Source organism: Ambystoma mexicanum, chromosome 11 (assembly GCF_040938575.1).
Source record: "Ambystoma mexicanum isolate Mex_15411 chromosome 11, UKY_AmexF1_1, whole genome shotgun sequence".
Lineage (NCBI taxonomy): Eukaryota > Metazoa > Chordata > Amphibia > Caudata > Ambystomatidae > Ambystoma > Ambystoma mexicanum.
The window spans coordinates 1,370,831,605-1,370,855,761 of NC_090934.1; the positions used below are offsets into that span (position 1 = coordinate 1,370,831,605).

The following is a 24,157-nucleotide window of genomic DNA, read 5'->3' on the forward strand; positions in this document are numbered from 1 at the left end:
AATATGGCCGGTGAATTCCTTACTTTTTAGGGCACCCCGGCCAAGGGACTCCTTCCCAGGGTCCTCCAGGTCCGGGAGGGGCTTCAAAAGCTCTGCTACCAGGGTTTCTCCCGAGGTGCCTCGCAGGCCTAATAGGCATATCAGGGTTTTCTCAGAGTATTCCCACGAGGGGCCTGCTGATACTGGATCACGATCCGAGGTTCACCAATCAGGTGCTAATAGCCAGTCTAGTCGTGCTGAGGCGTTGGGTACCGGAGTTTGCTCCAAGGTCTCCTTGTTTGAAGCTTCCCACACAGACACCGGGGTGCGCCCTGAGGCCTCAGTTGAGGCTTTCTGTACCGAACCATGGTTCGAGGCCCCTCTCGGGGGAGCTATAAAGACTGTTCTATGTTCCGAGGTTCCTCATATCAAGACTGAGCTGTGTACCAACAGAACTGAGGGACCTGTTAAGGTCTTGTCTGTGAGGTGGATTCCTCAACTTTCCTGCGCTTGCAGTGTTACCGGTTCTGTTGAGGAGGCACAGGGAGAGGTCGCCGACCGTTTCTCCTCTGTTACCGGCTTGGCTGAGGTTCCTCTCTTGGAGGCTAACTCAAAGGGTCACGACAGGATGTCCAGCAGTTTGTATACTAATTGACCTCGGGAGAATTGACCTAATTTAGAAGTTTAATTAGGACATGTATGAGGGGGGAACCCCCCGCAACCCCTCCACCCAATCCAAAACCCCCTTTAACCACCCACCCAATCCCCTTATATTATTTATAATCCAAAACCAACCCAATACATATATAAAATAACTTAAATAATATAAAGATTAATGCTGTGTATTTTTAATGGTAAGAAAGGTACTTTTAATATCGACTATGCTGTTTTGACAACCAAACGTATACACTGTAGAGAGCTACGAGCTTTGAGAAAGCGCTCTACCTATGACCTGGAATCTGCACGTCAGAGGAGAGTGTTGATCAATAAATACAAAAATTGGTGCAAACGGCATAAGCTCGAAAAGATAAAAAATGGCAAGATATGATAGGTACCTTTAAAAGATGGGGATACTCGATTGATATGGGGAGTTTTAAATAAAGCATGGAAGCCTACTGGGCCACAAATCCTAAATGCGATCTCTGAGGATCTCTGGAGCACACATCTCACTAATAATATGTACGATGGTACTCTTGATACCCACAACAGTCCCTGAAGTGACTGAGTAGGCCCTGTGCTTGACAAAGATCGATATCATCAAAATCATCAATCGACTGAAAAACTCCAGTGCTCCAGGTCCCAATGGGTTAGCATCTATTGTAATAAAGAGTGACCCAATAAAATGGACAGAAATTCTATTTATTCTCTGTAAAAAGGTTTGCTAAGAAAGATCCATTCCCTTGTCTTAGCTCACATCAATATTGATTCCAGTATTGAAAGCTGGATCTCGCCTAATACCTGGTAACTATAGAATCCTCTCTATACTAGATACTACCAGTAACATTTTCTCTGCCATTGTACTTGACCATCTGCAAAGCTGGGTTGACTCTAATAATCTATTACATCCATTGCAATCTGGTTTTCGCAAAGGTTGTAGTACTACCCACAATATTCGTATATTAGATGCTATTATTACGCGAGCCAAACGAACATCTAATCCTTCTGTCTATATCACCTTTGTAGACTTCAGCTCTGCGTTTGATAAAGTCAATCGTACGCGACTATGGAAGATCTTGAGCAACTTGAATTGTCCTTGTTAGGCAGAATACTGTGCAGTGCCCTTAGGGACCACTACACACAATTAAGACTACAGGTGGCAATACAAGTTTTACCTTTGGTACAAGCCTGTGCTACTATGTCAGAGTGGTAGCAGTGGCGGGGCAGCCAGGCTTATCTTCAGAGTATATGAGCAGTAGCAGAGATTACACAAAGGGACCACAATTACTGTGACTCAAGCAAACACTGACTCTAGGTTTCAGGTAAAAAAATATAAGTACATTTATTTTTAAACCATTCGTTATAAACACAACACTTCTATTAAACTTCAATAAAACCACACGTTAAATATACTAAACTAACCAATTCACTTTGTACAGAAAGTCTCAAGGTAGGTATCCTGCGTTTGAATGAACCGGTGTTAGGAACAACAAAACACGTTTCCGCAAATACGATTGCGATCACTTTTTGACAATTCGGTCTACTAAACAAACTTGTATCTGTGACATGAAATGCTACCGGGGCAAAAACACACTTAGCACCTGAGATACCCACAGGGAGTTGGAGGCAAAAATCATAGGCAATATTTTGGTGAGGCAGGCAGAATCAAGAATCACTCAGAGACAGGAGGTCAAAAGTCAAAGGGCCAGAGCCAGGGTCGAAAGACACCAGGGCCAGTTGCCGAAGATCACACGGTCAGACAGTTTACGATTCAACGTAGCCAAAAGTACTTCGATATTGTCAATGTTCGGAAGCAAAAGTTATAAGAAGGAGGGGAAGACAAGGGCAAGCCTTGGAAATTAAGAAAAAGGGATTCACCCAGTTTCCTCAACAGAACACAGTACCTTGTTTCAGTGGTGCAGCTAGTGCCCTGGCAGTTGTTCTTGTTGGTTTCCCGCAGACCCACGCTTCCTGGAGCATTGTTGTGAAGGAGGCCGTCTGAAGGGGGTCTGCACCAAACTGGGATGAAGCCGGCAGCAGCGACAAGGAATAAAAGGTGCACTCCTTAAAAACAGGAGAGGCTCTTCAGGTGGCTATCCGGACCACTACAGCCGTGTGCAGCGATTTTGACCACGGAAAAGGATCCTCCGGCTGTAGAAGATGAGCTGGTTATCCCCACCAAGCTCAAGGGAAGAAGACTATGGACTGGATCTTCTCTGAGTCGTTGAAGGGCAGATAGCTCAGGACTGCAGCACGGCTTCAACCGGGACGGGGTAGTTGCAGCAGACGTTGTTCTCTCTGCTTCTCTTCGGTTCCTTGTAGTTCCAGTGGCGACTTTCTGACTTCTAGCCCAAAAGACCTGCCTTTTATGCGAAAAAAACCCCATTCACGCAGCCTGGCTGTCAATCACCTAGCGGGGGGGTTTTCCAGCCTGGACCACCAATCAATCATGACAAAGTGCGACTTGGGTTTCCTAGGATACCCTGTGAAGGGGGTGACTACACCCCTCCCTCACATTCAGCCCACCTAGACACCCAGGCGCCTTGAGGAGGGCTTCTGAGCAGAAGCCCGCCAAAAGACAGTGAACGAAGAAGGCAAACCTAGTTTTCCACGCAAAGTAAAACACAAGAAGGACTTTAACAAAAAGAAATGGCGAATAAACCCAACCGGATCCAAAAGAAAGACTATTTGGTCAAGCGGGTTTATGTTCGAGGCTAATATAATAGCCAAGAACAGTACCACGTTGATTTAATATAATCGCGGTAGAAAAGTGAGGGTAGATACCACTGCCACCAGCCAAGTCTAAATTTTAAAGAGCGAAACGGTGCTCTAGGAGGTACAGATAAAAAGGGAAACGAGTTAACCCTTTTCAGTACTCCATGGAAGATGGGGTGTACTGGATCTGTGGTAGATTGACTAAGTAAAGTTAATGGTAACTTTACCCTTTTCTGGGGGACAGTAGTCGCCTCAGAAATGGAGTCGAGGGAAGTCTCAAAGACAACCCTGTGCCACGGCACTGAAGGTGCTGTGTGACACATACAAAAGGAAGGGGGCTACTGAAGTGGTGTACTTCAGAGTCCACACTCACAAAAACAGATAGAAACACATAGCAAAACGCAGGTAAGAGTGGGGAAAGGCTCTCACTCTTACCAAGTGGAAAAAAATTAACTCCAGAAGTCCAGCAAAGCTGCTAGGGGACTCACTAGGTGAGGGAAATTAGCCATAAATGAGAATTCTCCCTAACACTCGCCCTCCCCTGACTAAGAGACAGGAGGATTTAATCCACTCCTGGATGGACCTCATACCTCTAGTCGTTTACAAACATACTAGAGAGACCATCAGCATTTTGGTGGTGACTTCCTGCTCTGTGCTCAATGGAAACATCAAATCCTTGCAGGCAGATTGACCACCTGAGTAACTTTGGGTTTTCCCCTTTCATTTGCATCAGCCATCTCAAGGGTTGATGGTCAGTCTGAACAGTGAAGGTAGATCCATGCAAGTATGGTCTAAACCTCTTCAGTGCCCACACAATAGCAAAGCATTCTCTTTCTGTTGTCGCGCACCTTGTCTCAGGATCCTTTAACTTCTTGCTGATGAAACAAATGGGGTGTTCTCTACCTTTCTCATCCAGTTGACTAAGGACTGCACCTATACCTACATTAGAAGCATCAGTTTGCACAATGAAGGTTTGGTGATAGTCAGGAGCTCTTAGGACTGGAGCTTGACAAAGGGCTTTCTTTAGGCCTTCAAAGGCTTGATTGCACTCCTCATTCCACCTGACCTTTTTAGGAAATGTGGGAGAGGAGATGACATTCAAGGGAGAAGCTATGGTCCTATAGTTCTCTATGAAGTTCCTATAATACCCAGTGAGACCTAGGAAGGCTGAGTTTGAGTAGTAGGGGTGGCCCAGTTTTGTACAGCTTGTACTTTGCTAGGCAGTGGCCTTATTTCTCCTCCTCCTACCTCATGCCCAAGGTAGACCACTGAACTCTGACCAATTTGACATTTGCTTGCTTTTATGGTCAGATGGGCCTGTTCAAGAGCCTTCAATACATAACCTAGGTGTTCAACATGTTCTTTCCATGTAGGGCTGAACACTGCAATGTCATCCAAGTATGCCATGTAGAAGTCCTCCATCCCATTCAGAACTTGATTGACCATCCTCTGAAATGTAGCAGGTGCATTCTTTAATCCAAAAGGCATTACCTTGAATTGGTAGAGGCCAGCTGGGGTGGAGAATGCAGTTTTTTCCTTGGCATGGTCTGTCAGGGCTATTTGCCAATAGCCTGACGTTAGGTCAAATGTGCTGAGGTACTTGCCTTCACCAAGTTTGTCCACTAGCTCATCCGTCGTAGGCAATGGATGGGCATCAGTCATAGTGACTGCATTTAGAACTCTATAGTCCACGCAGAATATCAACTCCTTGGATCCTGCCTTTGGTACAAGCACAACTGGGATAGACCATGGGCTAGTAGGGGGTTCTGTTACCCCGAGTTCAAGCATCTTGTTGACCTCATTCCTTATGTGGGATCTGACATTCTGTACCCCCTTTTTTGACAGGCAAACAGTCACCAGTGTGTATGTCATGCTGGCCCCAAGGGGTCAAGCCTGGTGAAAGTGAGAACACGGAGGCAAACTGATTCAGCAGTAACTTGCACTCATCCTACTGGTCAGATGTGAGACTGGAAGAGAGATTAACTCCTTCCACTTGCTCATCTAAAGGTAAGCCTCTGAGGAGGTCAGGAAGAGGTTCACTCTCCTCCTTCTCCTGAGCTGAAGCTAGAAGCAAAGCTCCTATGTCAGGTCTCGAGACATAAGCCTTTAAACGGTTGGTGTGAAAGACTCTGGGACCCTCCTTAGGATTGCCTAAGTCCACCAGATAGTTCACCTCTCCAAGTTTACCCACAACAGTGAAGGGTCCTATCCATTTGTCCTGCAAGGCCCTCTGCCTTGTGGGGACCATAACAAGAAAAAGCTGGTCTTGAGTAAACTCAACCATGTTAGCCTTCTGGTCATGCCAATGTTTGACCAGAGCTTAACCAGCCTTCAAGTTATCACTTGCCTCTGCCATCATGTGTGACATTCTCGTCCGGAGACCTATCACATAGTCAGTCACTCTGACTGGCTTGGGGGAAGGAGCACTCTCCAACCCCTCCTTAATTGGGGCCATTGGACCTCTGACTGGATGGCCATAGAGAAGTTCAAAGGGACTGAATCCTACGCCCTCCTGATAGACTTCTCTATATGCAAAGAGAAGGCATGGCAGTAGAAGGTCCCGCTTTCTTCTAAGGGGTTCTTCTTCTAAAGCACCTATCATGCTCTAAATAGTTCTGTTAAACCTCTCTACCAGTCCATTGGTTTGGGGTTGGTAGGCAGTTGAGAACTTGTAGGTGACTCCATAGGTTTTCCACATGGTTGGCATGTAGTGGGACATAAAATTGTATCCCCTGTCAGATATGACCTCCTTAGGAAAACCTACTCTGGTAAAAATACCAAGTAGGGCCTTAGCTACATCCGGAGCCGTAACAGTCCTCATAGGTATCGCTTCAGGAAATCTAGTGGCATGGTCCACTACAACCAGGATAAACCCGTTGCCTGAAGTTGTGGGAGGGTCAAGAGGACCAACAATGTCAATCCAAACCCTCTCAAAAGGAATTCCCACCACTGGGAGAGGCACTAAGGGTGCCACATTCTTGGATCCACTCTTGCCAGAGGTTTGGCAAGTGTTGCAGCTTCTGCAGAATTTGTCTACTTCTGTACCCATCTTAGGCCAGTAGAAGTGCAGAGATAGCCTTTCTTTGGTCTTCTTAAAACTTAGTGGCCAGTCAAAGGTACCTCATGGGATAACTGCAGAAACTGGAGTCGGTTCACTAGAGGTACTACAAGTCTTCTATAGTCTCCAGGGGTTGACTCAGTTGGTTCACTGTAGAAGAGGCCATCTTCCCAGTGCAACCTATACTTCCCAGGCTCAGTCCCATTGAGCTGAGAAGCTGCCTGTTTATCGAAGGCCTTCCAAGGTAGGACACTCTTTGTCCCTTACTGAAATCTTCTCTGTTGGGTCCACCTTCTGCCAGTAAAGACTACAGCTCAGGATGGTCAACAGGGTCAAGATCTCCTACCAAGGTAAGATCCTCTTCTAGATATGATTCCTCAGTATCTAGTTTGACCATACAGGGTTGAACCTCACACTCAGCTGGTGTGGGAGTCACAGGTGTGACTTTGGACAGTCTCGGAGATGTCCTTCTGGGTACAGGAGTGCTTGCTGTTTTCTTGCTGGCAGACTTAGGTTTACCCTTTGTCTTTTCTTGTCCTGAAATGGCAGTAATTAAGTCCTGTGGACTTGGGGTGATAGCTTCTTCTATCATGTCCCCAGGAGAGCTTCTTAAGATTCTCTCCCTTGCAGACCTTGTGAGCTCCTGCTTCCTTCTGCTGGAGGGCCTGGGGGTGCTAGACACAACTCCAAGAGTTTTAAGGTCATTACCCAACAGGACCCTCCCAGGTATGTTATTTTGCACACTTACAGGTATTCTGACAGTCATGTCATTGCACTGGATGAGAGCTGGTAACTGGGGAACCATTTGCACAGGGCCTCCAGCTAACTTGGTTAAGTGTTTGGGTGCTTTAGCAACATCCTCCACTTTGAAAAAACATTCATCAACCACAGTTATGCTGGCTCCAGTGTCTCTGATGGCAGGGGTCTCCTGACCATTCACAAGAACACTATCTTTATAATACTCTTTAGTATTATTTGGGATTGAGTTATAGACATCTAAGTTCTGTTGTTCCCAAGGACACTAAAGAAACACTAGCTGAGACTCTCATGGGCTCATCAGCTAGTAGCTGAAAGTTTCCACTGGTCATAGGTACTTCATCCACCTGGGAGAAGGCTAAAGGAGACAGTGTTGATCCCTGAAGGTTTACCCTTACACTTGGGATCTCCTTTCACTTGACCAGGCAACCTACAACCAAAGCATTTTCCAAATGCTCTCTGGAATGGGGGTTTCCCCTGGCCACCATCTGGTACACTAGCCTGATTCGGTTTACCTTGTGGCTTACCTTGGTTATGTTTGGGGACCTCTTTTGGATTGGAATTATTGTAATTCTTTGTTGTATTTCTTTGGCTGCTTCCCCTCATCCTTCTTCTGAGTAGCCCCAGAATCCTTGTGAGTGGCCCTGTTGGCAACCCACAAGTCAGCAGCCTTAGCTAGCTTCTTAGGATCTGTCTCCTTTGAATCAGCCAAGTGCTGTCTAAGCTCAGGAGAGCAGGCATCAAAAATAGACTCCAACATTACAAGATTCCTCAAACCTTCATAAGTGTTCACTTTGTAACCCTTAACCCAATCATCTAAGTTTTTCAAACATTCACACACCCAGGTAGCCCAAGGGGTACCATCATGCTTTTTAAGGGTTATAAACCTCTTAAGATACTGGGAAGGGGTCTTACCAAACCTAGCTATTAATGCTAGTTTCACACACTCATAATCCTGCTTATCCTCCTCCCCCAACTCCATTACAGCATCACTTGCAACAGGGGGGAGCCTACAGAAAAACCAAGGAATCAACCGATTCCCTGAGATACCTTGAATCCCATGATTGTACTCAAACATTGCTAACTAATCCAAAATATTAAGTTTAGTCTCATACATACCAATCATTTCCTTTGGCATACGGGGTCTCTTAGGGCTTGAAAACCTAGAGGACTCTGGGAGAGAAGCATTTTCTAGAGACAGTTTCTTCATTTCTAGTTCATGGTTCAGCTCCATTTCTCTGAGCCTTAACTCTTGATGTGTCATGGCAGTTTGTGCATCAATACGTTTCACTTCTAATTCAAGTCTCATTTTCTCAAGTGCAATAAACTCAGGAGTAAGTGTAGGACCTGTGGGGGTCCCTGTGAAAAGAGGGTGTGCATTCTGAGCAGGCAAGGGAGTTGCAGGGTTTCCTAACAAGGACTCATCTACTTCTTCACAATTGCTGGAGTGGTAGGTCCTTCTGACCCACTCTCCAGGCTTTTCCCATTAACTTTGCAACCAGTTCAGATTTCTTTCCTTTACCAGAGATATTCTTATCCCTACACATGGTTCTCAGAATCTCATCCAGTATAGAGTAAAAGACTCTCTTCAGTGTAGTTTTCCATATTTGACATGATTTCTTAGTTAAATAGAATTAGTGGTGTTAGCCTTGTGGTTAGTTGAACCCAAGCAACAGCAGCACTCTAAGTGTAATCACTCTACTTCCAAATCCTCACTGCTGTACACCAGTGTTAGGCAGAATCCTGTACAGTGCCCTTAGGGACCAGTACACACAATTAAGACTACAAGTAAGACTACATGTGGCAATACAAGTTTTACTTTTGGTACAAGCCTGTATTACTATGTCAGAGTTGTAGCAGTGGCGGAGCAGCCAGGCTTATCTCAAGAGTATATGAGCAGTAGCAGAGATTACACAAAGGGACCACAATTACTAAGCAAACACTGACTCAAGGTTTCAGGTAAAAAATATATGTACATTTATTTTTAAACACAACACTTCTATTAAACTTCAATAAAAACCACAAGTTAAGTATACTACAACTAACCAATTCACTTTGTACAGTAAGTCTCAAGGTAAGTACCCTGTGTTTGAATGAACCGGTGTTAGGCACAAAAACACGTTACCGCGAATATGATGCGATCACTTTTTGACAGTTCGGTCTACTAAACAAACTCGTATCCGTGACATGAAATGCTACCAGGGCAAAAATACACTTAGCACCTGAGATACCTAGTGGGAGTTGGAGGCAAAAATCATAGGCAATATTTTGGTTAAGCAGGCAGAATCAAGAAACACTCAGAGACAGGAGGTCAAAAGGGTCGGAGCCACGGTCGAAAGACACCGGGGGCCAGTTGCCAAAGATCACACGGTCAGACAGTTCACGATTCAACGTGGCCAAAAGTACTTCGATATTGTCAATGTTCGGAAACAAAAGTTATAAGAAGGAGGGAAGACGAGGGCAAGCCTTGGAAATGAAGAAAAAGGGATTCACCCAGTTTCCTCAACAGAACACAGTACCTTGTTCCAGTGGTGCAGCTAGTACCCTGGCAGTTTTTCTTGTTGGTTTTCCGCAGACCCACGATTCCTGGAGCTTCGTTGTGAAGGACGTCGTCTGAAGGGGGTCTGCTCCACACAGGGATGAAGCCGGCAGCAGCGACAAGGAATAAAAGGTGCACTCCTTAAAAACAGGAGAGGCTCTTCAGGTGGCTATCCGGACCACTACAGCAGTGTGCAGCGATTTCGACCACGGAAGAGGATCCTCTGGCTGTAGAAGATGAGCTGGTTATCCCCACCAAGCTCAAGGGAAGAAGAGTCTGGACTGGATCTTCTCTGAGTCGTTGAAGGGCATGTAGCTCAGGATTGCAGCAGGACTTCACCGGGACGGGGTAGTTGCAGCAGCCGTCGTTCTCTCTGCTTCTCTTCGGTTCCTTGTAGTTCCAGTGGCGACTCTCTGACTTCTAGCCCAAGAGACCTGCCCTTTTATGCGAAAAACCCCCATTCATGCAGCCTGGCTGTCAATCACCCAGCATGGGGGTTGTCCAGCCCGGACAACTACCCTGGCCAATCATGACAAAGTGAGACTTGGGTTTCCTAGGATACTATGTGCAGGGGGTGACTACACCCCTCCCTCAAATTCAGCCCACCTAGACACCCAGGCGCCTTGAGGAGGGTTTCTGGGCAGAAGCCTGCCAAAAGACAGTGAACAAAGAAGGCGAACCTAGTTTGCTGCGCAAAGTAAAACACAAGAAGGACTTTAACAAAAAGAAATGGCGAATAAACCCAACCGGAGCCAAAAGAAAGACAATTTGGTCAAGCGGGTTTATGTTCGAGGCTAATATAATAGCCAAGAACAGTACCACGTTTATCTAATATAATCGCGGTACAAAAGTTAGTGTAGATACCTCTGCCACCAGCCAAGTCTAAATGTTAAATGAGCAAAACGATGCTCTAGGAGGTACAGATAAAAAGGGATAGGAGTTAACCCTTTACAGTACTCCATGGAAGATGGGGTGTACTGGATCTGTGGTAGATTGACTAAGTAAAGTTAATGGTAACTTTACCCCTTTCTAGGGGACAGTAGTCGCCTCAGAAATGGAGTCGAGGGAAGTCTCAAAGACAACCCTGTGCCACGGCACTGAATGTGCTGTGTGACGCACACAAAAGGAAGGGGGCTACTGAAGTGGTGTACTTCAGAGTCCACACTCACAAAAACAGATATAAACACATATCAAAACGCAGGTAAGAGTGGGGGAAAAGCTCTCTCTTACCAAGTGGAAAAAAAAAAATAAACTCCAGAAGTCTAGCAAAGATGCTGGGGGACTCACTAGGTGAGGGAAATTAGCCATAAATGAGAATTCTCCCTAACAGTCCTAAATGGCTTCTTGCTATTTTAATAAAATTGCATTCTAACAATGTAGCTCGCATGAGACTTGACAATAAAGACCGTTTATCTGACCCTGCAGAGATTAACATGGGTGTTAAGCAGGGCTGTATGCTCGCTGCACTCTTGTTTAATCTCTATATAGCACAACTAATCAGTTGGCTTGAACGCTGTGCGAGATGCCCAGTGAGATTTAGACAAACATCACTGCTCTATTACATGCAGATGATCTGGTCATTATTGACCACACATTTGTAGGTATGAAAAGCTTGCTCAAAGAACTGGAATGTTTTACTCATGACCTGGAAATGACCATAAATATTAAGAAAACTAAGATTATGCATATTTCCAGAACAAGAGTGAATCGGCCCAAAATGTCTCTCAGTTGCGGCTCGATTGAATATGTCTTTATTTACAAATGTTTGGGAGTTGAAAAGGGTTCTGCCATGTGATATGTCAGTTTAATTACCATGAAAATCAAACAGGCAAAACAAATTACTCTGTTGATTCGTAGATTTGTCCTGAATTATGCTGGATATTCTCTACGCGGTATACTTATGTTATAATCTCAGTGGCTAATTCCTGTAGTAACATACGGTCTTGTGACATTGACGATCAAACACCTAGAATGGCTGATCCAGATAGGTTACTTCTGGCATATTGTTCTAAGTCTCCCTTGTTCATGCCCATTTAACTATATTCGCTCAGAACTGGGCTTGACCTCTCTAAAATGCACTCTGCTACAGCAACGTAAAGCTTGGTTTTGAAACTCCGGTCTGGAGCAGGGAATTTTAAAGTAATCCAATATGCATTTAAAAAGAAAATCCTTAGGAATTAATGGAGGAGCAATTTTGAATATATATCTGGCCTGCGAAACAGTCAATTCCTCGAGGGCATTGATCATGTATATATGAAACCTCAGATATACTTGATCAGATGCCCCAGTCCTGCAGTTCGTCAATTCAGGCTGTTGATGCGCACAAACCAGCTGCCTGTGAGAGCCACTTGCGGATCACAGTGGAATTTTTAGATGTTAGCCAACGTTTCTGCAGACTGTGTCATAACCCTGAAGCCTTGGAAACTGTGAGACATGTCCTAACAGAATGCCCCAGTTTAAAGAAATGGTACCTTAATCTGTATGATCAATATGTTCATTGCTATTCTACCATATTGTCTGTCCATTTCTGGCATCTTTGTTTGAATTCTCCTATGAACTCATTGCACATTGCACTCTATAAGATATGGTCTGTGGCAGAGTTAAAATGGAATAGTACAAAGTAAGAACATCCAGTTGTATCGATCCTGTCATAAATATGATCAGATCTGTGTATTATTTGCAGTATAATGAATTTAAGTCCCTATGAAGATGAAATGTAGTGAAATGAAATGTGATTTGGATGTAATGTTTTTATATACATAATTCTATGAAATTTAACCAGGAATTTAACAAAAGAAGCGGAACTGATAATGATGCACTTTATATGTTGATTATATGTGACGACGTTTAATCACTGTTGATGTTGTGATATTGTGCTATGTTACTTGTTGAAACAGTTGTTAAGGTTCTATGAACTAAAATACAACTATAATAATAAATAAATGTCAAATGTGCAGAAGGTCAATTAGGACCACTATAATTCGGTCAATTGTGCAAAAGGTCAATTGTAAAAGGTCAATTTGGGTAATACCGTCCACCAAACAACCCAGGCCCCATAGTACAACCTCTGTCGAGGATCCTTGTGTCAAGGGTAAAGTTTTGATCAAGTCCCCTGACCAGTCTGTGGAGTCATCTGCCTCACCCACACATGTGACGCAGTTCTCCTGAGATACTCACAAAATGGCGGGCCTTCCCACGTGGTCTATGTCTGCCATTTTGGATTCTTCCCTCACACCCACGCTATCGATGGCGGGTGCTGAGAGCTTTTTTTGGTGGACAACCTGGTCCACGGGACGGTGTGAATCAGTTCCGCCCTTGCTATGACTGGCGCGCCCGGATGCCACTACCGCATACGGTCTCGCTTCCTCCTGCTTCTGCCCCACTGATCTATGTAGACCCTGTTGGTGGCGGGCCCTCTTGGCAGCCTTCCTCACTACGTTCATAAGGGTATGCCCCCTCATTAGCGGCCTCTGCCCCTGCTGGTTCCTGAAGTTTCAGCAGAGGATTCCTTTTTTGGGAAGTTTCAGGTTCTTATGAATACTGATCCCATGAGGGAGTACTTTAAAGGCCTTTTTAGGGAGATCTGCCCTCTGGTGCCGCATCCTGCCCTGGCAGTTCCAGTCACGGCACCTGTCGCTCCGGCAGCTGTACCACCTCTACCTCCTGGCCCGCCTCCACCTCTTCCGCCTCTGCCTCCATTGTCTCCGGTTGACAAGCCTCCAGTCGAAGCAGACAGGTCAGCAGGGGGAGAGGCAAAGCGAAGGCAGAAGGTCTTGAGGTGCTTCACCTCAAATTTCAGAATGGCAGGGAGGCTGTTCCAGAGGGAGGCCCCAGCCGAGGAAAGAGATCTACCTCCAAAGAATAAGAAATAAACACATAATTTGAGGGAGCCAGCTTTGACATGCATGCACCTAGAGTCTAATGCCCTATCACTACCCCTGAGAGCAGCTCTGTCCCTGAAAGAATTCAAGAGATCCACCTGTTTAACCTAAAACCAGGCTGAGGAGAATCTCACTTACTGTTTACCTACCCCCTGACCCTACTTTTCACTGTCTTGTCTTTTGTCTTTTTGTTACTTGTGCACCCTGATGCCCATGGGCATGTGGCACGTTACACAAAATAAATAATAATAAATATGAAAGTTCATCAAACAATCCTTAAATACAGGAAGGGGTTCCCATCCCCTGGATTATTTCGGGTAGAATACTGAAAGCTTCCCCACACTTACTTCAATCCTGCCTCCACAAGCCACAGTTCATTCTCCTTGCAACTCAACTCTCCCCACCTGCATCTCCACTGCACCCTCTTCATGAAACTAGATGCCCAAGTTATTGGCCCTGTTGACCAACTGCCAAAGGCACAAAAAATGCCACCTCAACTCCAACCAAAACTGTATTGCTCAGCACATGTAGGAGTACATTAAAGAAGTATTACAGGTATAGTATTAATTCAACTGCATAACATACTACACAGAGCGTGACCCATGGATAACGGGTTCTGTAACTTTTGTTATTAATTTGAATGTATGTTTTGATGTTGGGCGTTGTTGAATGTGTAATTAATTGAAGAAAGATTGTATTGCGACTTGTTTGTATTAGCTAGGGACAAATAATGGCCATATATCTTAGGAATTAGTGGGAGGCAGACGCGCGCAAACACCTCACATCTGCATGCAGAACCTCAGATGCATGTAATTCATCTCCAAGTATTAGGTGAGGAGTTCTAGGGAAAATGTAGTGATTTAACAAAACATATCAAAGTTACCTCCTGACAGCTCCAACCACATCTGCAACAGCCGGCTGTGTTTGAGGGTGTCAATTTGTTCCTACAACAGCTGCAACTCTTTCTGGGAGAGTATGTTGTATGAGAACTTTTGTCTGCCGATTGAATCAACTGAGGCTTCACGGGCCATATAGGGTTGTGTTTGGGACTCCAAGTAGGACACCAGCACACATCCGCAATAGCAAGACCTAGTGGAGATGAACCCAAAGATTAATAAGATGAGTACTCTTACAAGATTTGTGACATTTTTAGTTAAGGGAGTCCTTGTGGACGAATGGACAGTGGTTTTTCTTCAGTCACTCAAGAAGTAGTATACAGAGACAAGAATGTTATGTATATTTTTCTGTTGTTTTTGTCTTTTGTCTGTGTTTATGTGTAACAGAAATTGTGCGGGTGGAGATTGGAGAGGGTTGAAATTAAAATGTTGATAATGTAGTAGAATATATACAGGGTTTCAAATTGCGGGGAGCTGGGAGCTATTTAGCTCCTGCATCTAGCCCAGAAGAGCCTGGTTAGCTTGACACCAGCAGCTACCAGGAGCTACTTTTGGCTCCCCCGGACAACTGATGCCGAGCAAGCATACATACGTGAATTTTGCGGAATGCTTTGTTCTAGCTCCTTGTTACCCAGTAGTAGCTCCTGGTCAATGGTTAATGCTTGATACCCAGGAGCTGCTTTCAGCTCCTGCTTATCCAATCTTAATCTCCCTGTTATAGTAGAATGTATGTACGGTCTCATGATGCGCTAGGGCCCAAGAAATGAAGGGCTACAGAGCAGCAAAAGCAAAATGTTATGGAAATTGGGAGTGGGGGGGGGGTGTTTCGGATAGTATCATTGATGTGAATTCCCCTGAGGTTTTGAAGGGAGAGGTCCTATTAAAATTCCTGTTAAAATTGTTACCTCATCCCGCACATTTCTAGCATTTCCAGAATTTTCATTTCAAGTGAAATATCACCTGAGATACCAGTGTTTAGTACTCCTTGTTCAATGCATAGTATGTGGCCTATTTAAAGGACAATCAATACAACCTACAGTCATATCATTTGACAGACATGATTGTGCACAAAGGAGAGGAAGGAGCAGGAAACTCCAACACAATTTACGTGTTCAACGGAAATTAGAAGCCTGTGTGTTTTTACACAATCGATGGGAGCAGGGGATGAGTTGCAAAGCATGAGGAAAGACGTGGCTCAACGAAAAGGCAGTGGCACAGATCAATGAGTGTTCTGAGACTTGGAATATGTATGTTAGAAAACTGACGTGGGTGAAGCAAAAAGAAAAACCTGTTAAGATCAATTTTTCCTTGTGTTTTTTGGAGCGATGGCACTGTACCAGTGGGTGTTAATGAAAACTACAGCAGGACTTTACAACGTGCAGACCTTGCCGGTGGGACTTCTGCAATTATGGATTGATTTTGGGTCTACAGAGAACTGGCTTATCTTCAGCTCCCAACGGCTTGTTTGGGATTGTACAGTCTTTCTATGTCGCACTCTTCCATACTGGTCATGCCTGAGGCTCGTCTTGTCTCCAACGTGCCACCTCTGTGCCACCTCCCCTACCAATTGCTGATGGACTAGAGACTTCTTAACGACATAATGTATATTTTTGATTTTGTTACATGGGACATAATCAGAGTACTTATGTATCATCGACAGCTTCAGAGACTTTGAGGAACATTCCTCAACAGTATAAACATTTCAGTAAAACAGTATTCTTTGCCTTCTTCCTGGCTCCTGGTGTTCTTTGAATAGCCATGGAAAAGGGAGGCTGGAATTCAAAGCGATACATGGCTGGATTCTCTGTTTTCTAGAGTAGCGTCTTGGTTGAGCCTTATTGTCAAGATGCTGGTGCCTGTTTTTGTCATTTTCTGTTCTTGTGAGGTACTTTTGAGATGCTGTTCTGCCAAGATACCTAGAACAGCCATCATGATGCCAGTTACTTTGTCTGCAGGAAAGGCCATTCTCATCTTAAAACAGATTGGCATGCAAACAGAGTCGGGGATGAATCTGAGTCTGATTGGGCCTTCAGGTACTCTTTTGTGTCCTCACTTGACATAAATAACTCTGTGGAACTTTGGGTAGATTGTGGGAGAGATGGAGGATGGTTGTTTTTGTTTTGTACATTGGGCCATGTGACAAATTTACACCAATTCGCACAAAACCTACGATCCAAGACTCCTCTCAGATGGCCAGGGCACAGCGGACCTCTCCTGATCCAGTACCTGGGAGTGGTGCTGTGGGGGCGGACCGCATGGTGGGAGAATCCGACCAAGGGGAAAGCAGACTAATGTCCCAAAATACTCTCACATCCCTACGGGTTATTGTAAAAGTCAAACCCTGAATAAAAGCAGCTTTTCAAGTGGGGACTTTATGTCCTATACTCCTCATAGTATTGAGACGAGGAAGAATGAAGGAGGGTAATAAGCAACACCTGAGTGTAATCAAGCACTATAAAGACCCTCCCTAAGCCCAGAGGGCTAGAGAGAGCAGGAAAGCATGTAGCAGCCGCTAGAGTATGTGAAGCAGCGGCAGGTGTGAGCAATTTGAAGCAGAGGATACACGGGAGCAGTGGATCCTGTAACAGGCTAAATGAGCTGGGAGCAGAGCGTGCCAGGACTAAGGATTTTAAAGTTCTAAATCCTGTTCCATGAATGGCAGAGAAGCTCATACTCCTTATTTCAGAGGTCGTGCAGCGGAGGACACTGAAGTGTCAAATGTTGAAAGTGATTGCTTATTTACCCCGACACAAAGTCTGGAGTTTTTAAGGGGTAGACTGAGGCCCCGGTGTGAAGCCTAAAGCAGCAGCGGCTCAAGTAAAGGTTTTCCGTGCATGCTGAAGACTTCAAAGAGGCCGGTGAGTTCCTATGAATTCCGAAACCCAGAAGTGAACGTTAAACTCTTTGAAATGTCACGCTGCAGTAGCTTTAAAACGATTCCCGTTGTTGAAAGGGACACACAAGTCGAAAATAAGTAACAGTCCATTGTGTAAGTGTTCATCTCACACGCAAGTGAAAGACAAGTCGCGTGTGAGAAGTTCCTAGAGAATGAGAGTGATTCATTGTATCTCATATCAATACCTATTGAACTAAAAGGGGAAAGCAGAAAACCTTTCCTATGCCAGAGACAAGACTGTACTTTGTTTTGTAAAGAAATGCTGGTCGATAAATGTATATGTAAGAACAATGAAAAAAGAATGCAAAGGATGGCCACTATGTGGAAAGGTGAAATAGAATGTAAAGGTTTTGTACTTTACAGCATTTAAAATATTTTTGTAAAAAATGTGGACATTTAGATCTAAATAGACAAAATGTGTGTCATGGTGAATCTTACCGAGGAAATCGTAAATAGTTTGTCTTCTGACACCCCCCCCCCCCCACCACCCCCCCAGGTGTAATCTTATTTTTTTTTTACTCTTCTGGTCATATAAATACTTTTTTTTTTTTTTTTAGAAATGCCAGGCGGGATTTATTGCCTTTTCTGGGGTACACTATGTTGCATTGTTTGTGTGGTTACAACGGTTGCCATAGAAGCGAGTGACGCTATGTAATGGTTTTGGACTTGTCATTAGTCCTCTTTCTACCTCCATGGGACTGGATGGGCCCGACACTCGTTTGCCGTGAATATGAAAAACAAACTAGTCCGTTCTTTATGCCTCTTTGAGATGTAGATTTGCATATAGCCCGCAGAAACCTGGATTGAGGTTAGTGTTTTTTGTCATCAGCAAGGAGAGGTTTTCCTTTTGACACAGATAGTGGGATACGCCGGTAAGCAGACATTTTTGCTTCATAATGACTGCTCCCCTATTGTTTTGAATTGAGTGATGGGTCTTGTTGCTAAACTTTGTTTTCGCCCACTTATGCTTTTTAAGTGAAGTTAGTGGTCTTCCAAACATCGGGTTGCATTGTTTTAAAAACAAAGATACGTTTGCCTCAGGGTGCTGCTGCTTAAAGTTACACTTTTCTGTGATTTGCTATGATGTTGGAGAAAGACAAAGTTTCTTTGAGAATTGTTGTATTTGCTTTATTTAGAGTTCCTAAGGAAGCAAGACAGAAATATTATGTTAGGAATTGTGGAATTTTAAGAAGATATGTTTCTTCACATGGCTATTTTTCCCTGAAGCACAAAGTATTTCACGTGCTAAAAGAGGTATGTGTTTGGAGTACTACCTTAATGTATGATGAATATAGGAGTGTGTGAGTTTCTTAAATGAAATTGTAATGCAGGCTGTTGGTTTTCTCGGTGGTTGTTTTATACAGTGTATCTACCCGGTGCCCATGTGAAGGGTATTTGAGGAGTTGTTGAAGTCCGACTTGAACGGATTTGAGATTGCATATTCCATTAATGGAGCTTTGGAACATGACATTTTGAAGGTACTTTTTAGCAGACATTTTGTGCTAATGTGTCCGGTTTTGGAAAAAAAAGGGTGTTTTATTAATAAAGACATACCCTATAAAATTGATGGAATGGATTTATTGCTGGATGAGAATCATGTGATGGTGTCTGAATACTTTTTTTAAAATGTTTTTTTAACATGTTTTTTATAGAGTTTCATAAAGAATCTGAAACAAGAATTACCCTTACCAGGATACAAGTGGTAGTTTTTTCACAGAATTGAAATAAAAAAATAGAATCCCCTGATGAATTTCAGACATTAATAAGTCGTTGGACAGAAACATGTTGGGTTATATATAGAACTCAACAAATGTTTTAAGGATTTTTTTGATGTTTAGTGTTATTGCGTTTTTCAATCAATATTTGCAATGTGTTATGTATTATGCATTGATGTGTTGTGTGATCGTCTTTCTAACCTGGTTTTAGGGTTGTGAATTTGTTATATAAAAAAAGAATACATTTTGTATGAAATTGAAAATTGTGTATTTCTAAAATAAAAGTATATTTTTATACTAAGTACGATTTATTGTTGAAAATATGTTTTGGGGTTTTATAAACCAGCCATTTTGACACCATCGGTGTATATATAAAACAAGAATAATAGTCTTTCCTTGTATGAATAAATATATTGTAACATTGACGTGATGTCCCCAGACAGTGGAAGTCAGTAGGTCTGTGCAATATACCTTATTGAGTGGGCTCTTTGAGTTTCATCTATATTGAATTGCTATTTTCATTCAGACCATATACTACCCTATAAATCCCACGTACTGAGAAGAGGAAGAAGCAACTTGGAGTAATACACACTTCCTATTACAAACACCACTCTAGTACTGGGACGAAGAAGAGGGGTATGAAGACATCCAATACTGAAGGTCAGGCATGTCCCATTGATTGGATTAAGTATTGTCTGGCAAGACAAGTCAACAGCTAACACGGAGGCCCCTTAATAGGGCTCAGGTGTACAAAAGGGGACGGCCCAAATATGCAACAGATGAAGGAGAAGGAGAACGAGAAGCTTAGACGCTGTGTTGGGAATAGACTTAGAAGTCTGGATGATCGCATCTATCCCGGAGGACCTGCAGCTGGTGGGTGCAGGACCGGGAGACACCGAACTGGGAGGCGGCCAGCTGGGGGCTGCCAAACTGAAGAGTGCAATGCCGTCCGTGCCGAGACCCGTAGGCCGCTGGACCTGCAAATGCAACCGGGAGCAGGAGAGACGCTTTCCACATCTATTGTGAAGTAGGAGGTTGAGAAGAGAAGTGCTGTGGTTATGTGCCCGACAAACGTGGCAGTCTGCTTCCCTGCTACGGAGAAGATGAGCGAGAGCAACAGGGGCAGCCACTGAGGAAAGGCAAAGCACCGGTGCATGTCGGAGGACACGGGCAGACCTGAGCGCTCCCAGGACTGCAGGCAAGTGACGGTCCAAGTGAATGTGTACCATATTGAATACCGAACTGAAATGAAACTACTAATTGAGTATATTGAACACCAAACTAAAGTTAACAATTGTTATTTGAATAAGATTACAGCATATTAAACACTGAACAAACTTTTGAAGTCAAACAGACTTACTGAATGTTAGACTGTATGTAAGCAGCACTGTCGGCAAAATGAAAAGCATATGGAATATTGAACAAACATTTAAGTATTCTAAGAAACTGTTGTTACGCTCACCTGGCTCCCACAGAGGCGTCGATCTGAACTGGACAGGTGCGGTCTCCACCAATGTGACGCGTAGGGTCGAGATGATGGACTGGACTGGCCCACCTAGCTTCGTTTGCTTGGCCCGTAGGAATATTCTTCTGCAAATGGAGAAAGGGAATTAACCACCCGTGGAGTTGAGCGTAAATTCCTCCCCACCCCAGCTGTTCTCCCCACAGATCACCTTTGATGTCCCCTCTTATAGTCTCACCTGATGGTTTGAAAAGATGAGCTCTCCATCCTGCATTGAGCGCAGGGGCGCGTTGATAACCAGTTGCTTCACTGGCTCGAAGGAATTGGTGAGTTCCAGAACAATATTGACTCCAAAAATATGTAGTTCGTAAGAGTTCACATGTCTGACTTTCACTCTTGTCCGATTCCTTGCAGTTTGCAGCTTGAGCCCAGCGAAGAGTTCCTCGTGGTAGCTGACTAAGTTCAGGTAAGGATTTGGCTTATCCTACACAGTTGAATAAAATAAGGCCAGAATGTAAGCTGCTTGTTCCCTTATTCAGGTGTGGCGAGAAAATATGAAGTTTGGGGAATTATGCCTCCGGCAGTAAAATTAGGTAAGTCTAATGCGGTGAGAAGACTTCCCCTTATTTGTCCCGTTGTCTCACCTTGTCGTCCTTTTGTTCCCCTTAGGGGCCGGGGTGCGGCGAGGATGAAATGGAGACTGCACCGACCCGAGAAGAGGAATAGTAACCCCGGCAGTAATCAGGTAAGTCTATGGAGGTAGTTACTATTGCCTCTGTTTATTTCCTTGGCTCACCTTTGCTGTTCTTGTGTTCCCCTTAGGTGCCAGAATGCGGCGGGAACGTACAGAAGGATACAGTGGATCGTGAGGATGCTGTGAAGGCCGGTGAGTTCAGCGCGGTGCTGCAGCAGGCGAGGCGGCGCGCGTAAATGCTTCTTTCTTCCAGCTCGAAGGTGCGGTGGATCCGGAATTCAGGTAAGGATCAAAGGTTTACTCTTATTCTAACCTTTCTCCTTCTGTTCCTCCCTTTTTCTAGGAGCTGCAGACTTGAGGTGGGCGTGGCAGAAGACTATATGCAGGCTTGCAGACACGGTGAGCGTTATGCTGCTGGATGCAGAATAACGCGAAGCGTGTGCTGCTCTTCGGGCGTGGTTTAAATAGCCTCCTAAGTATTCTTCCCCAGCCCCACCCGAGTAAAAAATAGTCCCTCGGTAAAATAGTCCCTTCCAAGCCTCATTTGGCTTGGAGCTCTGCAGCATGGTCTGCACCAGGTAAGCTTGCAGCATGGTCTGCATCAGGTTCTACTCTGAGCCTGGCGCCTACGGTGCCAGGACTGACTCTCCATATGAGCCTGGCGCCATAGGCGCCAGGACCGCACCCAAACAGCACCTAGCAGGGGCTTTTGGGCTTGCTCAAAATAACTTGATGCCTGCTTCCGGGGTTGCTGGACCTGGTCTGGTTCCACAGGGGTAGGCATCATGACAACTTTGTGAAAAAGGCCCATAAGTCTATGGTAAAACAAAGACTGATGCCGAAGGGTGTTAAAATAACCAAAGTGTGTACAAGTGTGAGAAGTCAGAAGCCTGAGGCAGAAGAGCCTGAGAATGGGTTAAACAAGGTTAAAGGAACTCGTGGTTGCGCGACCTGTGATAAGTGGACTGTGTAGTCTGACAACTGTGTCTAGACCAGGGAATTCCCCACTTTGAAGATCAGACATCACAAATCAAGCCAAGGAGAACCTTAGGGTTCCTGGTTGCGTGACCTGTAGTGGGTGGACTGTGTAGTCTGACAACTGCACCTAGACCAGAGAACTTTAAATGATGAGAATCAAAGGATATTGGAAATGAGTCCTGAAAAACTCTGAAACAATTGCTAAAGCACCCAGAAGGTGGGTCAAGTAGACCTATTGTTTTTCTTTTATGGACATTGAGCAGATGAAAGCAGTACAAGTGCTGCAGTGAAATCCTGGGAAAAGGAACCCTGAGAGTTGAAAGAACTAAGAAACACTGTCTTGGGGAAGGGACCCTCAAGATTTGATGGAACATTGTCGAGACAAGCATCCATCAGAGCTGTGTTTTACTTGGGATAGGGAACCCAAGAATGAACTCTGACCTAAGAACAGCTGAGATTTCACTTTTGAACACTATTCTGTTGGCTAAAACCCCATACCACATTTTCTCTAGATATGAGGATAAGCATTTTTCTTTCTTTTTACACAGACATAATTTTAATTTGGACTTACAGAGACAAACTTCCCTTAATTTTCCTACCTTGGCTATAGGACAAGTTAGACCTTACAACTTCCTGATATTTGAAATAGAACATTCTTTGAAACTTGAAATCAGTTGTCTGTGTCATCTCCTGATACCATGCCTATCTCACAAAAGGCTGACTTTCTTTAGCTCTGGGAGTTTGGATGACTGGGTCAAAGAGTGAGGGGGGAAGCAAACTGCATTGGGCAGTGTCATTGGCAAGGAAATGGTCCCTAGAGGCAAGTGTGGAATGATTTATTAATAGATTGGGATTTTATGGACAATTGGCTGACAAATGGGACAAGATAATTGTTGAATTGTTTTCATTTAATAAACTATTTCAATGTCATGATGTCATGACCGATTAGAATTAGACTATGTGGGAAGGGGAATGTGCTTAGTAAATGTATCCAATGGGATTAGAGAATGTAGGGGAGGATTAGATTTCTTTGTATAGAGTTAACCAATGATGGTTGTTGGACGAATTTGTAACTGATGGGTGCTTGTTCCAACAACGTGCATTCACTTTCTTTTTGGAGTTGTTTTTCATATAGGGTTTTGGGTTCACTCTTCTACACATTCATCTTTCATGTACGGTATGTACAAGCAAATGTTCATTTTTCCTGCATATTGATGTACAGAGACCATCAAATTTGATTCTTTTTTTTTCATTTTGTGCATTGTTTAGGTTGTTGCTCCTTATCAAACCCTTCTAAATCCACTCAGTAAACTAAATGTTCTCAACAATCTTCATTCGCATTTCATCTTGGTGGATGATGGAACAGTGGGGAAGTATGGAGCAGAAGTAAGCCTACGGAGGGACCTGGAAAAAACGATCAATCTGCAACGAATACATGCAAGTAAGTGATCATTGAAACCTCTCATCATGTTGCTTAACAAAAAGGCATCTGGAAATGTATTGCAGAGAGTGCACTTTGTGAACTTCTTCTCCACACAGTCTAATCATTTTGCATACATCTGTTTGTTTTTGTTTTATCACCCCAGTTTGTTGTATTTTTCTGTCTGTAAGCGTAAAGTATGCCCTCTTTATTTAATTCTCCTGGTTTCTCCCATTATGTTTGACAGAACGCCTGTGAGTGTTTCCACATTGGTGCATCGTATTGTAATGGTGCAATGCACATACTTGAGCTTGGAAAAGGTCCATCAGGAAGAGCGAGAGACTGGAAGAGATTGACAGAAGCCAGTTAATTCCTGCGATTTGAGTGTAGGGACAGAAATGCATCTAACATGGATCCTTGCTCTGTATAGTGTGAGAAACCAAAGGGTGTCTCACCTTCTAGTTCCCGGAGATCTCGCTCTCAGGTGGCCAGTGCACAGCCATCACCTTTT

General features: G+C 44.1%; 1 protein-coding gene across 2 annotated transcripts in view; it reads left to right on the top strand.

Moving 5' to 3' along the window:
• Window positions 1–24,157, top strand: part of TRPM7 (transient receptor potential cation channel subfamily M member 7) — a 2,599,208-nt gene that overhangs the window by 726,598 nt on the left and 1,848,453 nt on the right. For both annotated transcript variants that reach the window (XM_069624956.1, XM_069624955.1), the window contains exon 7: window positions 23,496–23,667. In XM_069624956.1, the coding sequence (XP_069481057.1) occupies window positions 23,496–23,667 (172 nt within the window). The remainder of the gene's footprint in view (window positions 1–23,495; window positions 23,668–24,157) is intronic.